At 36.3% G+C, this 15,000-nt stretch overlaps 1 protein-coding gene across 4 annotated transcripts in view; it reads right to left on the bottom strand.

Annotated features, from left to right (window-relative positions):
- LOC148058919 (forkhead box protein J3-like) overlaps window positions 1-15,000 on the bottom strand; it is a 54,090-nt gene that overhangs the window by 3,233 nt on the left and 35,857 nt on the right. For all 4 annotated transcript variants that reach the window (XM_087781106.1, XM_087781109.1, XM_087781107.1 and 1 more), the window contains 5 exons: window positions 14,777-14,851; window positions 11,116-11,199; window positions 8,290-8,391; window positions 5,268-5,463; window positions 1,017-1,121 (listed from right to left, as the gene is read on the bottom strand). In XM_087781106.1, coding sequence (XP_087637232.1) covers window positions 1,017-1,121; window positions 5,268-5,463; window positions 8,290-8,391; window positions 11,116-11,199; window positions 14,777-14,851 — 562 coding nt within the window. The remainder of the gene's footprint in view (window positions 1-1,016; window positions 1,122-5,267; window positions 5,464-8,289; window positions 8,392-11,115; window positions 11,200-14,776; window positions 14,852-15,000) is intronic.

Raw genomic sequence — 15,000 nt, 5'->3', positions numbered from 1 at the left:
AGTAGCAAAAATAGTATTATAAACTAATAATATTAATAATATCAAAGTATCCATAATAGTATAATAAACTAATAATATTAATAATCAAAGTATCAATAATAGTATTATAAACTAATAATAGTAATAATAGCAAAGTATCCATAATAGTATTATAAAATAATAATAGTAATAATATCAAAGTATCAATAATAGTATTATAAACTAATAATATTAATAATATCAAATTATCCATATAATATCAAAGTATCCATAATAGTATTATAAACTAATAATAGTAATATTAAAAGTGTCAATAATAGTATTATAAACTAATAATAGTAATAATATCAAATTATCCATATAATATCAAAGTATCCATAATAGTATTATAAACTAATAATAGTAATATTAAAAGTATCAATAATAGTATTATAAACTAATAACAGTAATAATATCAAAGTATCCATAATAGTATTATAAAATAATAATGGTAATATTAAAAGTATCAATAATTGTATTGTAAACTAATAATAGTAATAATATCAAAGTATCAAAAGTATTATAAACTAATAATAGTAATAATATCAAAGTATCAAAAGTATTATAAACTAATAATAGTAATAATATCAAAGTATCAATAATAGTATTATAAACTAATAATAGTAATAATATCAAAGTATCAAAAGTATTATAAACTAATAATAGTAATAATATCAAAGTATCAAAAGTATTATAAACTAATAATAGTAATATTAAAAGTATCAATAATAGTATTATAAACTAATAATAGTAATAATATCAAAGTATCAAAAGTATTATAAACTAATAATAGTAATAATATCAAAGTATCAAAAGTATTATAAACTAATAATAGTAATAATATCAAAGTATCAAAAGTATTATAAACTAATAATAGTAATATTAAAAGTATCAATAATAGTATTATAAACTAATAATAGTAATAATATCAAAGTATCAAAAGTATTATAAACTAATAATAGTAATAATATCAAAGTATCAATAAATCTCTCACTCACCCGTGTGACTCTGCAGAGAGAGAGGGGCGTGGCCAGGGGCGTGGCTAGACTGCTGCAGGTGCAGGTGAGTCAGGTGTTGGTGGAAGGAGCAGGAGTCGAGCAGAGCTGTGGACGAGTGTGATCGTGATAGACGTTATTGATCGTTCTAGACGTTATTGATCGTTAGAGACGTTATTGATCGTTATAGACTATTGATCGTTATAGAAGTTATTGATCGTTAAAGACGTTATTGATCGTTCTAGACGTTATTGATCGTTAGAGACGTTATTGATCGTTATAGACTATTGATCGTTATAGAAGTTATTGATCGTTAAAGACGTTATTGATCGTTCTAGACGTTATTGATCGTTAGAGACGTTATTGATCGTTATAGACTATTGATCGTTATAGAAGTTATTGATCGTTAAAGACGTTATTGATCGTTATAGACGTTATTGATCGTTAGAGACGTTATTGATCGTTATAGACTATTGATCGTTATAGAAGTTATTGATCGTTAAAGACGTTATTGATCGTTATAGACGTTATTTTTCGTTATAGACGTTATTGATCGTTATAGACTATTGATCGGTATAGAAGTTATTGATCATTATAGACGTTATTGATCGTAAGAGTTGTTATTTATCATTAGAGACGTTATTGATCGTTCTAGACGTTCTAGACATTATTGATTGTTATAGATGTTATTGATCGTTAGAGACGTTATTGATTGTTAGAGAAGTTATTGATCGTTCTAGACATTATTGATCGTTATAGATGTTATTGATCGTTAGAGACATTATTGATCGTTAGAGACGTTATTGTTAGTTATAGACGTTATTGACGTTATTGATCCTCATAGACCTTAATGATCGTCATAGACATTAATGATCGTTATAGACGTTATTGATCGTTATAGACTTTATTGATCGTTATAGACGTTATTCATTGTTATAGACGTTATTGACCTTTATAGACGTTATTGATCGTTCTAGACGAACAAACAACAAGATAAACACACAAACAACAAGACAGTGACACAAACAACAATGAGACAAACATACACATCAACAACAAGACAAACATACACATCAACAACAAGACAAACACACAAACAACAAGATAAACACACAAACAACGAGACAATGACACAAATCGTTTTGTTCCGCTTCCGGTGAGCCTTTGATCGGCTGCTTGAACGTAAGCTCCTGCAATAATTGCCAAAAACAGTCGTTTTAACGACTACTTGTCCGGATTTTATGCTCATATCACTTAAGATATGTATCAAGCATCTATGATCTATGATCGTGATGCTCTTTTCAACATCAGAGAGTCGATGGAGGACTTCACTCGCGACAGTTACCAACGTCCGGTGAACGTGTTTCCGGCTCCGCTTCTCATCGACTCGGACTCTGTGGAATATCGTTTGATCTCTCGAGTACCGGGCGATTTCCACAAGCGATCGAGTTGGTCTGGAGTTCAGGTCAGGATGAGACGCGCAGTCGCGATCGCTCGGAACAACTCTGACGTCATCGAACGTCATCGATGTTTTATTGACATTACTCTCACTGAAGAGAATGATGACACATCAGCGCTGCCGTCTGTCCAGACCTCAACGAAAGGTGGTACGATTTTTTCATTTCCTCTCTTAAATTCGGCTTTTACTACCAAGTTGAACGTCAGTGACAGCTGGTACCCACGTGACCGCTGTTCGCTTCAAAAGATCCTGCTCTGCGCGCCTGTCAGTGACGCGGCGTCGTCAGTGACGTCATCGGTGCTGAATGTGGGACTTCTTAATGTTCGCTCCATTACTAATAAATCCTTTATTCTTAATGATCTTTTCACAAGAGTTAATTTGGATTTATTATGTCTTTCTGAGACTTGGCAGAGAGAGGAAGAGTTTATTCATCTGAACGAACTCTGTCAAGTAGGGAGCGCTGTTCTGGGGAAGCCTCGCCTCTCTGGTCGTGGAGGAGGTCTTGGACAGTTTTTCTGCTATGTTTGACGCTCTTTCCTTTGATGACTGCACAGACGTGGACAGTTTGATTCACTGTTACACTGATCATTGTGTTGAAATACTGGATCAAGTGGCACCTGTTAAATCGAACTTGAAAATTCAGAAAAAACAGTGCCCTTGGACAAATGAAGATCTCCTGAGTCTGAAGAGACTTTGTCGAAAGACTGAGCGTCTCTGGAAGACCACTAAACTTGAGGTGCATAGACTTCACCTCAGGGATCTGTTGACTTCTTACAATGAGATGGTAGAAACTGCTAGATCTGATTACATCAGAAAACTGGTAGCAGCAAATAGGAAAAACCCCAAAGTTTTGTTTGACACGATTAATTCTCTTGTGTCTCCTGCTCCTCAAATCACGCCTGTCTTCTGTGAAGCTGACAGCAATGCATTGTTGAGAATTTTCATTGACAAAATTAAATTGATCAAAGAGAAAATCTCACCCCCTTTGTTTGGAACCCCTACTGTCTCTGAGCCCATCTCCTCCTCTTGGCCCTCCTTCACTGCTGTATCTTTGGGTGATATTTCAGCACTAGTGAACAAGATGAAACCATCCTCTTGCTCAGATGACGTCCTTCCTTGTAGGCTTTTTATCAAAGTATTTGATGTAATTGGCCCCTGGGTTACCAATATGGTGAACCTCTCCCTTTCCACAGGGGTTTTTCCCAATGCATTTAAACATGCCATTGTGGAGCCTCTGCTCAAAAAACCAGGCTTAGACCCAACTGACCTCAGTAATTTCAGGCCTATTTCTAAGCTCCCTTTCTTGTCCAAGATCTTGGAGAAGGTGGTGTCTGAGCAGCTGTCTTTGTTCCTGGATCAGAGCGACATCCATGAGAAGTTTCAGTCTGGCTTCCGTAAACATCACTCTACGGAGACAGCTTTATTGAAAGTGTCCAGAGACATCATGATGTCGGCTGACTCTGGTAAATTCACTGTTCTGGTGCTCTTGGATCTGTCCTCAGCCTTTGACACAGTTGATCACCAGATCCTGCTGAGAAGACTAAGGGATGAAGTGGGACTGTCTGGGTCTGTGTTAGAATGGTTCTCATCTTACCTTTCTGGGCGCAGTTTTAGTGTATCTGCCAATCAAATGAGGTCTGAATCGGCAGATCTGTTGTGTGGAGTCCCTCAAGGTTGTGTTCTGGGTCCTTTATTGTTTTTGCTGTACTTGATTACCCTCGGTAAAATCATTCAGAGATTTCCAGATGTTTCTTATCACATTTTTGCTGATGACATCCAGCTCTACTGCTCTTTTGACCCAACTGAGCTCCAAAGGCTGAACTGCTTAGTCAATTGTTCTCTAGAAATCAAACAATGGCTGAGTGAAAACACTTTACAGCTAAATGTGGACAAAACTGAAACTCTGGTGATTGCTCCTGATGATAAGGTTCCAGGGTTGAGTCAGTACTTGGGTGACTTAGGTCAGTCTGTCAAACTGAGCCTGAGAAACCTGGGTGTTGTATTTGATAAAGACATGTCTCTTGTTCGACACTGAAGAAAACTGACCAGAAACTGTTTCCTTCAACTGAGAAAAATCTCTAAACTTAGGAAAATGTTGTCGGAACATGATCTGGAGCTTATAATCCATGCGTTTGTTTCTTCTCGTCTGGACTATTGTAACAGTTTGTTTTCATGTCTTAACAAGAAGGATCGTCTCGTCTGCAGTTGATTCAGAACTCTGCAGCGAGAATTCTGACCCGCTCAAGTAGAAGAACTCACATTTCTCCGATCCTTAAAACTCTTCATTGGCTTCCAGTTTCTTTCAGGATCAACTTTAAAATTCTGGTTCTTACTTTCAGATCTATTCATGGTCAGGCTCCTCCTTACATCACTGATCTGATCCAGCCTTACACCCCAGCTCGGGCTCTGAGGTCTGTGGATCAGAATCTACTTATGGTTCCACGCACACGGCTCAGGACCAGAGGAGAGAAATCTTTTCAGGCTGTTGCTCCTAAGCTTTGGAACCATCTTCTCTCTCTTTGCTCTTGATGATCTACTGACTCCTTTAAGAAACACCTTAAGACGTTTCTATTTGTTCAGGCTTTTCCTTGAATTTCTCGAACTCCTGTGTTGTTCTCAGTATTATCTTGATCTTTAAAGTATGTCGTTTTTGAGTATTGTTTTGATTGTCTAAGCGCTTTGTGACCCTGGTCTCGAAAAGCGCTATATAAATAAATATTACTTACTTACAAACAACAAAAAGACAAACATACACATCAACAACAAGACAAACACACAAACAACTAGATACACACCTTGCTGTGAGAACGGCTGCTCGAACACACACTTGTACAAACTCCTGAAAGACACACTCAGATCCTCCAGATCAGAGAAACAAAGGTGTTTGTCATGTGACTCCGGGACAGGAAGTCCATACTGTGGGGGGGGCAGTGGTGCATGCTGGGTAGGCTGAAGGCTCAGAGATGGAGACGAAGGTTGTGAGTGGTTCACCTGCCAGAGTGATAAAAGTAGAAAGTTGTGTAGTATTGTTGAAACACTCTTATGTGCACACACACATTTGTGACTCGAACGTTGTGAGTCTGATGTTGTGACTCAAACCACTCGACTCAAACCACGCGACTCAAACAATGCGACTCAAATAATCAGAGAGTCCTCGTCTTCTCTGACAGATTCGCCTCCAGGTTTAATGTTGCAGACGAAAGTGTGATCGTAGCCTCGGGTGAGACGAGAGGAAAGTCTGGGGTTCGGGTCCTCAGGGATCAAAAGAACCGTTTGATCGAAGGATTCATGCAACACAAGACGAGAGGAAGTTTGACTCACAACAGAATCTTTCAAAGTCGTTTCACCGATGGTTGATCTTGAAAATGATTGAAATGAAGATTCTTGTTTCGACTCAATTAACAACGAGGTTGACGTCTCGTTCAACCTGACTCTGTGCCCTCGAGCAACACACTCACGACACGTCACGACACGTCATGATAAATTATGACACGCCTTGAAACATCATGACACATTATAACAGTTGTTTGGCTACGAGTCGCAGATTCAGCTTCTTTGGATTCATGAATGTTTCCATGAGCGTCGAGGATGTTGGAGGAAAGAAGAAGAACCAGGATGAAGAAGAACCAGAAGAAGAAGAACCAGGATGAAGAAGAACCAGAAGAAGAAGAACCAGGATGAAGAAGAACCAGAATGAAGAAGAAGCAGAAGAAGAAGAACCAGGATGAAGAAGAAGCAGAAGAACCAGGATGAAGAAGAAGCAGAAGAAGAAGAAGAACCAGGATGAAGAAGAAAAAGAAGAAGAAGAACCAGGATGAAGAAGAAGCAGAAGAAGAAGCAGGATGAAGAAGAACCCGAAGAAGAAGAACCAGGATGAATAAGAAGCAGAAGAAGAACCAGGATGAAGAAGAACCAGGATGAAGAAGAACCAGAAGAAGAAGAACCAGGATGAAGAAGAAGCAGAAGAAGAACCAGGATAAAGAAGAACCAGGTTGAAGAAGAATCAGAAGAAGAATCAGGATGAAGAAGATCCAGGATGAAGAAGAATCAGGATGAAGAAGAACCAGAAGAAGGACCAGAAGAAGAAGATCCAGGATGCAGAAGAACCAGGATGAAGACGATCCAGGATGAAGAAGAACCAGGATGAAGAAGAATCAGAAGAAGTACCAGGATGAAGAAGAACCAGAAGAAGAACCAGGATGAAGAAGAACCAGGATAATAAAGAACTAGGTTGAAGAAGAACCAGAAGAAGAAAATACAGGATGCAGAAGAACCAGGATGAAGAAGATCCAGGATGAAGAAGAACCAGGATGAAGAAGAATCAGAAGAAGAATCAGGATGAAGAAGAACCAGGATGAAGTAGACCCAGGATGAAGAAGAACCAGGATGAAGAAGAACCAAGTTGAAGAACAACCAGAAGAACAACCAAGATGAAGAAGAACCAGGTTGAAAAAGAACCAGAAGAAGAATAACCAGGATGAAGAGGATCCAGGATGAAGAAGAACCAGAATGAAGAAGAACCAGGATGAAGAAGAACCAGGTTGAAGAAGAACCAGAAGAAGAAGATACAGGATGCAGAAGAACCAGGATGAAGAAGATCCAGGATGAAGAAGAACCAGGATGAAGAAGAATCAGAAGAAGAATCAGGATGAAGAAGAACCAGGATGAAGTAGACCCAGGATGAAGAAGAACCAGGATGAAGAAGAACCAAGATGAAGAAGAAGCAGAAGAAGAAGAAGAACCAGGATGAAGAAGAACCAGAAGAAAAAGAACCAGGATGAAGAAGAATCAGAAGAAGAAGCAGAAGAAGAACCAGGATGAAGAAGAACTAAAAGAAGAAGAACCAGGATGAAGAAGAACAGGAAGAAGAACCAGAAGAAGAACCAGAAGAAGAACCAGGATGAAGAAGAACCAGAATAATAAGAACCAGGATGAAGAGGATCCAGGATGAAGAAGATACAGGATGCAGAAGAACCAGGATGAAGAAGAACCAGGATGAAGAAGAACCAGGTTGAAGAAGAACCAGAAGAAGAAGATACAGGATGCAGAAGAACCAGGATGAAGAAGATCCAGGATGAAGAAGAACCAGGATGAAGAAGAATCAGAAGAAGAATCAGGATGAAGAAGAACCAGGATGAAGTAGACCCAGGATGAAGAAAAACCAGGATGAAGAAGAACCAAGATGAAGAAGAAGCAGAAGAAGAAGAAGAACCAGGATGAAGAAGAAGCAGAAGAAGAAGAACCAGGATGGAGAAGAAGCAGAAGAAGAAGAAGCAGAAGAAGAAGAACCAGGATGAAGAAGAACCAGAAGAAGAAGAACCAGGATGAAGAAGAACCAGAAGAAGAACCAGGATGAAGAAGAACCAGAAGAAGAACCAGGATGAAGAAGAACAGGAAGAAGAACCAGAAGAAGAACCAGAAGAAGAACCAGGATGAAGAAGAACCAGAAGAATAAGAACCAGGATGAAGAAGAACCAGAAGAATAAGAACCAGGATGAAGAAGAACCAGAAGAAGAAGAACCAGAAGAAGAACCAGGATGAAGAAGAACCAGAAGAAGAAGAACCAGAAGAAGAACCAGGATGAAGAAGAACCAGAAGAAGAAGAACCAGGATGAAGAAGAACCAGAAGAAGAAGAACCAGAAGAAGAACCAGGATGAAGAAGAACCAGAAGAAGAAGAACCAGGATGAAGAAGAACCAGAAGAAGAACCAGGATGAAGAAGAAGCAGAAGAAGAAGAACCAGGATGAAGAAGAACCAGAAGAAGAACCAGGATGAAGAAGAAGCAGAAGAAGAAGAACCAGGACGACAAGACAAACCTTGTTGGTGACGGGCTGGACGGCCACAGTAGGAGACGTCCCTCCAGACATGACACAGTCCATCCTCAGAGACTCCGACTCCAGACTGTACGGTGTTGACGCCTGTCAGAGTTCATGAAGGTCAGAGTTCATGAAGGTCACGCTTGATAAACTGGTGTTCCTCAAGGTTCTCTCTTAGCTCCTCTCTTTTTCTACTGCTCATCCTGGTGTGATGATGTCACCAGATGCAGAATATTTTTGATTATCTTTATTTTATTAACTTTATCTTTATTATCTTTATCTTTATTTAATTATATTATATTTATTTTATTATCGTCATCTTTATTTTATTAACTTTATCTTTATTTAATTATATTATATTTATTTTATTATCGTCATCTTTATTTTATTAACTTTATCTTTATTTAATTATATTATATTTATTTTATTAACTTTATCTTTATTTTATTAACTTTATTTTATTATATTTATTTTATTATATTTATTTTATTATCTTTATTTTATTGACTTTATCTTTATTTAATTATATTATATTTTCTTTATTATCGTCATCTTTATTTTATTAACTTTATCTTTATTTAATTATATTATATTTATTTTATTATCGTCATCTTTATTTTATTAACTTTATCTTTATTTAATTATATTATATTTATTTTATTATCTTTATCTTTATTTAATTATATTATATTTATTTTATTATCGTCATCTTTATTTTATTAACTTTATCTTTATTTAATTATATTATATTTATTTTATTATCTTTATCTTTATTTTATTAACTTTATCTTTATTTTATTAACTTTATTTTATTATATTTATTTTATTATCTTTATTTTATTAACTTCATCTTTATTTAATTATATTATATATTTTTTATTATCTGTATCTTTATATTTATTATCTTTATCTTTATATGTATTTATCTATGATCATCCAAGTCTACAATAGTTTCAGGTTCACAACTGACAAATACTTTTGATTGATTGATTGATTGATTGATTGATTATTCATGTCTGAGACGTGTTTTTGTTCATTTGTGTTTAAATTCACTAAACATTTATATTTTACTGTCAAACTGTTTCATTTTTTAACTCTGTGTGGAAAAAATACATTTTAAGGGTTGTTGACCTTTGACCCATTGACAACACAAGGGTTAAACAATGTAAAGCTCGACTCACTCCGTGTGTGTTGATATAAAATGTGTGTGTTGATATAAAATGTGTGTGTTGATATAAAACGTGTGTGTTGATATAAAATGTGTGTGTTGAAGGTGATGTGTGTGTTGATATAAAATGTGTGTGTTGAAGGTGATGTGTGTGTTGATATAAAATGTGTGTGTTGATATAAAATGTGTGTGTTGAAGGTGATGTGTGTGTTGATATAAAATGTGTGTGTTGATATAAAATGTGTGTGTTGAAGGTGATGTGTGTGTTGATATAAAATGTGTGTGTTGAAGGTGATGTGTGTGTTGAAGGTGATGTGTGTGTTGAAGGTGATGTGTGTGTTGATATAAAATGTGTGTGTTGAAGGTGATGTGTGTGTTGATATAAAATGTGTGTGTTGATATAAAATGTGTGTGTTGATATAAAATACAACCGTTTATGATCGTGTTCACTTGAATAGAGAGAAGGAGGAGGAGAGGAAGAGAAGGAGATGACGAGAAGGAGGAGAGGAAGAGGAGGAGAGAAGGAGGAGGGGAGGGGGAGAGGGAGAGAAGGAGAAGGAGATGAAGAGAAGAGAAGAAGAGAAGAGGAACTAAAGGACGAAATGATGATGAAGATTCTTCAGACGTTTCTTTCACGAGAAAATGTTTGCAACGACATCTTAAGACGTTCGTTGACAGAAAGAGACAAGATTTTTGTGTGTGTGTGTTTGTTTGTGTAGGTGTGTGTGTGTGTGTGTGTTTGTGTAGGTATGTGTGTGTGTGTGTGTGTGTTTGTGTGTGTGTGTGTGTGTGTAGGTGTGTGTGTTTGTTTGTTTAGGTGTGTGTGTGTGTGTTTGTTTGTGTAGGTGTGTGTGTGCTTGTTTATTTAGTTGTGTTTGTTTGTGTTTGTTTGTGTAGGTGTGGCGTGTGTTGTTTGTGTAGGTGTTTGTTTGTGTAGGTGTTTGTTTGTGTAGGTGTGTGTGTTTGTGTAGGTATGTGTGTGTGTGTGTAGGTGTGTTTTTGTGTTTGTGTAGGTATGTGTGTGTGTGTGTGTGTTTGTTTGTTTAGGTGTGTGTGTTTGTTTGTGTAGGTGTGTGTGTGCTTGATTATTTAGTTGTGTTTGTGTAGGTGTGGCGTGTGTTTGTTTGTGTAGGTGTTTGTTTGTGTAGGTGTGTTTGTTTGTGTAGGTGTGTGTGTTTGTGTAGGTGTTTGTGTAGGTGTGTGTGTTTATTTGTGTAGGTTTGTGTGTGTTTGTATGTGTGTGTGTGTGTTTGCATGTGTGTGTACATGTGAGAAGGTGTGTGTGTGTGTGTGTGTGAATGTGCAAGTGTGCAAGTGTGTGTGTGTGTGTGTGTGTGTGTGTGTGTGTGTGAATGAGCAAGTGTGCAAGTGTGTGTGTGTGTTGAGTTCCAGTGACAAATCTTTGAGCCTCACATTTAGAGAAGCTGATCCTCGTCACTAACGCCATGATTCCTGCCCTAAGACTTCACGTGCAGTGAAGGAAAGAAGGGAATAAGACGAGACGACAAGAATTCATTAACGTTGGTTATAAAAAAGAAAAAGTGAAGTGAACGTCTCTGACGTCGGCCCAGGGGCTTCTGGGTAATTAAGTGGAACAAGCACAGAATATCTCTCTCTCTCTCTCACTCACTCACTCACTCACTCACTCACAAACGTACTCGTTCTCCAGAGCGTGCTCTCTTCTTCGGCCTGCTGGGGGCGCTGTCTTCTTTTGGGTTGGTGTCAATGGCCCAGTAAGAACCCTGGGGAGTGAAAGTAGGTTCACATGAGTTTTCACATGATTATCGACATGATTATTAACATGATTTTTCACATGATTATCAACATGATTTTTCACATGATTATCAACATGATTTTTCACATGGTTATCGACATGATTTTTCACATGGTTATCGACATGATTTTTCACATGGTTATCGACATGATTTTTCACATGATTATCGACATGATTTTTCACATGATTATCGACATGATTTTTCACATGGTTATCAACATGATTTTTCACATGTTTATCGACATGATCATCGACATGATTATCGACATGATTTTTCACATGATTATCAACATGATTGTTCACATGATTATCAACATGATCATCGACATGATTTTTCACATAATCAGAGACATGATTTTTCACATGATTATCGACATGATTTTTCACATGATTATCGACATGATTATCGACATGATTATCGACATGATTTTTCACATGATTATCAACATGATTTTTCACATGGTTATCGACATGATTTTTCACATGGTTATCGACATGATTTTTCACATGGTTATCGACATGATTATTAACATGATTATCGACATGATTATTAACATGATTATCGACATGATTTTTCACATGGTTATCGACATGATTATTAACATGATTATCGACATGATTTTTCACATGATTATCGACATGATCATAGACATGATTTTTCACATGATTATCACCATGATCATCGACATCATTTTTCACATGACTTTTTACATGATTATCGACATGATTTTTCACATGATTATCACCATGATCATCGACATGATTATTAACATGATTTTTGACATGATTATCGACATGATTTTTCACATGATTATCGACATGATCGTAGACATGATTTTTCACATGATTATCACCATGATCATCGACATGATTATTAACATGATTTTTCACATGGTTATCAACATGATTATTCACATGATTATCGACATGATTTTTCACATGATTATCAACATGATTTTTCACATGGTTATCAACATGATCATCGACATGATTATCGACATGCTTTTTCACATGATTATCAACATGATTGTTCACATGATTTTTCACATGTTTATCGACATGATTATCGACATGATTTTTCACATGATTATCAACATGATTGTTCACATGATTTTTCACATGATTATCAACATGATCATCAACATGATTATCGACATGATTTTTCACATAATCAGAGACATGATTATCGACATGATTGTTCACGTGATTATCGACATGATTTTTCACATGATTATCAACATGATTTTTCACATGATTATCAACATGATTTTTCACATGGTTAACGACATGATTGTTCACATGGTTATCAACATGATTTTTCACATGGTTATCGACATGATTTTTCACATGATTATCAACATGATCATCGACATGATTATCGACATGATTTTTCACATGATTATCAACATGATTGTTCACATGATTTTTCACATGTTTATCGACATGATCATCGACATGATTATCCACATGATTTTTCACATGATTATCAACATGATTGTTCACATGATTTTTCACATGATTATCAACATGATCATCAACATGATTATCGACATGATTTTTCACATAATCAGAGACATGATTTTTCACATGATTATCGACATGATTGTTCACATGATTATCGACATGATTGTTCACATGATTATCGACATGATTTTTCACATGATTATCAACATGATTTTTCACATGATTATCAACATGATTTTTCACATGGTTATCAACATGATTTTTCACATGGTTATCGACATGATTGTTCACATGGTTATCAACATGATTTTTCACATGGTTATCGACATGATTTTTCACATGATTATCAACATGATCATCGACATGATTATCGACATGATTTTTCACATGATTATCAACATGATTGTTCACATGATTATCAACATGATTTTTCACATGATTATCAACATGATCATCGACATGATTTTTCACATTGTTATCGACATGATTGTTCACATGATCATCAACATGATTTTTCACATGGTTATCGACATGATTTTTCACATGGTTATTGACATGATTTTTCACATGATTGTTCACATGATTATCAGCATGATTATGGACATGATTGTTCACATGATTATGGACATGATTGTTCACATGATTATCGACATGATTTTTCACATGATTATCAACATGATTTTTCACATGGTTATCGACATGATTTTTCACATGATTATCGACATGATTGTTCACATGATTATCAACGTGATTTTTCACATGATTATCAACATGATCATCGACATGATTATCAACATGATTTTTCACATGGTTATCGACATGATTTTTCACATGGTTATCGACATGATTGTTCACATGGTTATCGACATGATTTTTCACATGGTTATCGACATGATTTTTCACATGATTATCAACATGATTTTTCACATGGTTATCGACATGATTTTTCACATGATTATCGACATGATTTTTCACGTGATTATCGACATGATTTTTCACATGATTATCAACATGATTTTTCACATGGTTATCGACATGATTTTTCACATGATTATCAACATGATTTTTCACATGATTATCAACATGATTTTTCACATGATTATCAAAATGATTTTTCACATGATTATCAACATGATTTTTCACATGATTTTTCACATGATTATCGACATGATTTTTCACGTGATTATCGACATGATTTTTCACGTGATTATCGACATGATTCTTCACATGATTATAAACATGATTATAGACATGATTTTTCACATGATTTTTCACATGATTATCGACATGATTTTTCACGTGATTATCGACATGATTTTTCACATGATTATCGACATGATTTTTCACGTGATTATCGACATGATTCTTCACATGATTATAAACATGATTATAGGCATTATTATCAACACGATGAACGGATGCGTGCAAACAAACACACAAAGAAACACACAAACACACACACACATTAATGAGCACATACATGATTGAGCTTCTTCATCCGTCATTCAAAGAACAGCAGAACTTCTCGCTCAGACCCCCCCCTAACCCCCCTACACCTCCCTCTAGAACTATCGACCTCTTCGATCCAGAGTGTGATTAAGGTTCTGGTCAGGTCCAGGTCCAGGTCCGGCCCGTGGAGGGAGAGACTTGGGTGAATTATTTAGATCTTCCTCCTGCTGATCCATTTTTCAATGAAGGAAACTGTGGATCATATTCTCGTCGAGACTGAACTGATCTGTGATGAACCAACGACTCGTCGTCACGACAACGACGTGAAACTCTGGTTCTTCGTCTCAGTCCAGTCAAGAGTCTCGTGACCTTCTTGACCTTCAGTCATTTGTTCTGTCATCGGGATCATAGATATTGATTATCATCAATTAATATTAATATCTTGTGATTTTTCTGGTTTTAAAACCTGGAGCTTCTGTCGTTCAACATAAGAATAGACGTGTTCCTCATAAACATCAACAACAACAGATGTTCCTCCTGAGGGACAACAAGTCAAAGGGCCTCATGGTTCAATGTAACACGTGAAGACACATGGATGAACACCGGGGTCAGAGGTCACGCTGAGTACTCACTTTCCCGGGGTCGTCTTTGGATCGAGGCACTTTGAGGAAACACTTGTTCAAGGACAGGTTGTGTCGTATGGAATTCTGCAAGACAGTGAAGAAGAATCTTGACTGGGGATGAGAGGATACATGTTTGAGGAACAAACAAACCTCAGAAATAATCACAATAACAACATTTCCCATCATGCACTGCTTCATTTCACGTCAATCTTTCTCTGACATTTGATTTGAAG

Source organism: Callionymus lyra, chromosome 19 (genome assembly GCF_982586985.1).
Source record: "Callionymus lyra chromosome 19, fCalLyr1.hap1.1, whole genome shotgun sequence".
NCBI lineage: Eukaryota > Metazoa > Chordata > Actinopteri > Syngnathiformes > Callionymidae > Callionymus > Callionymus lyra.
The sequence above is the reverse complement of the archived record's forward strand: the minus strand, read 5'-3'. Positions and strand labels throughout refer to the sequence as shown.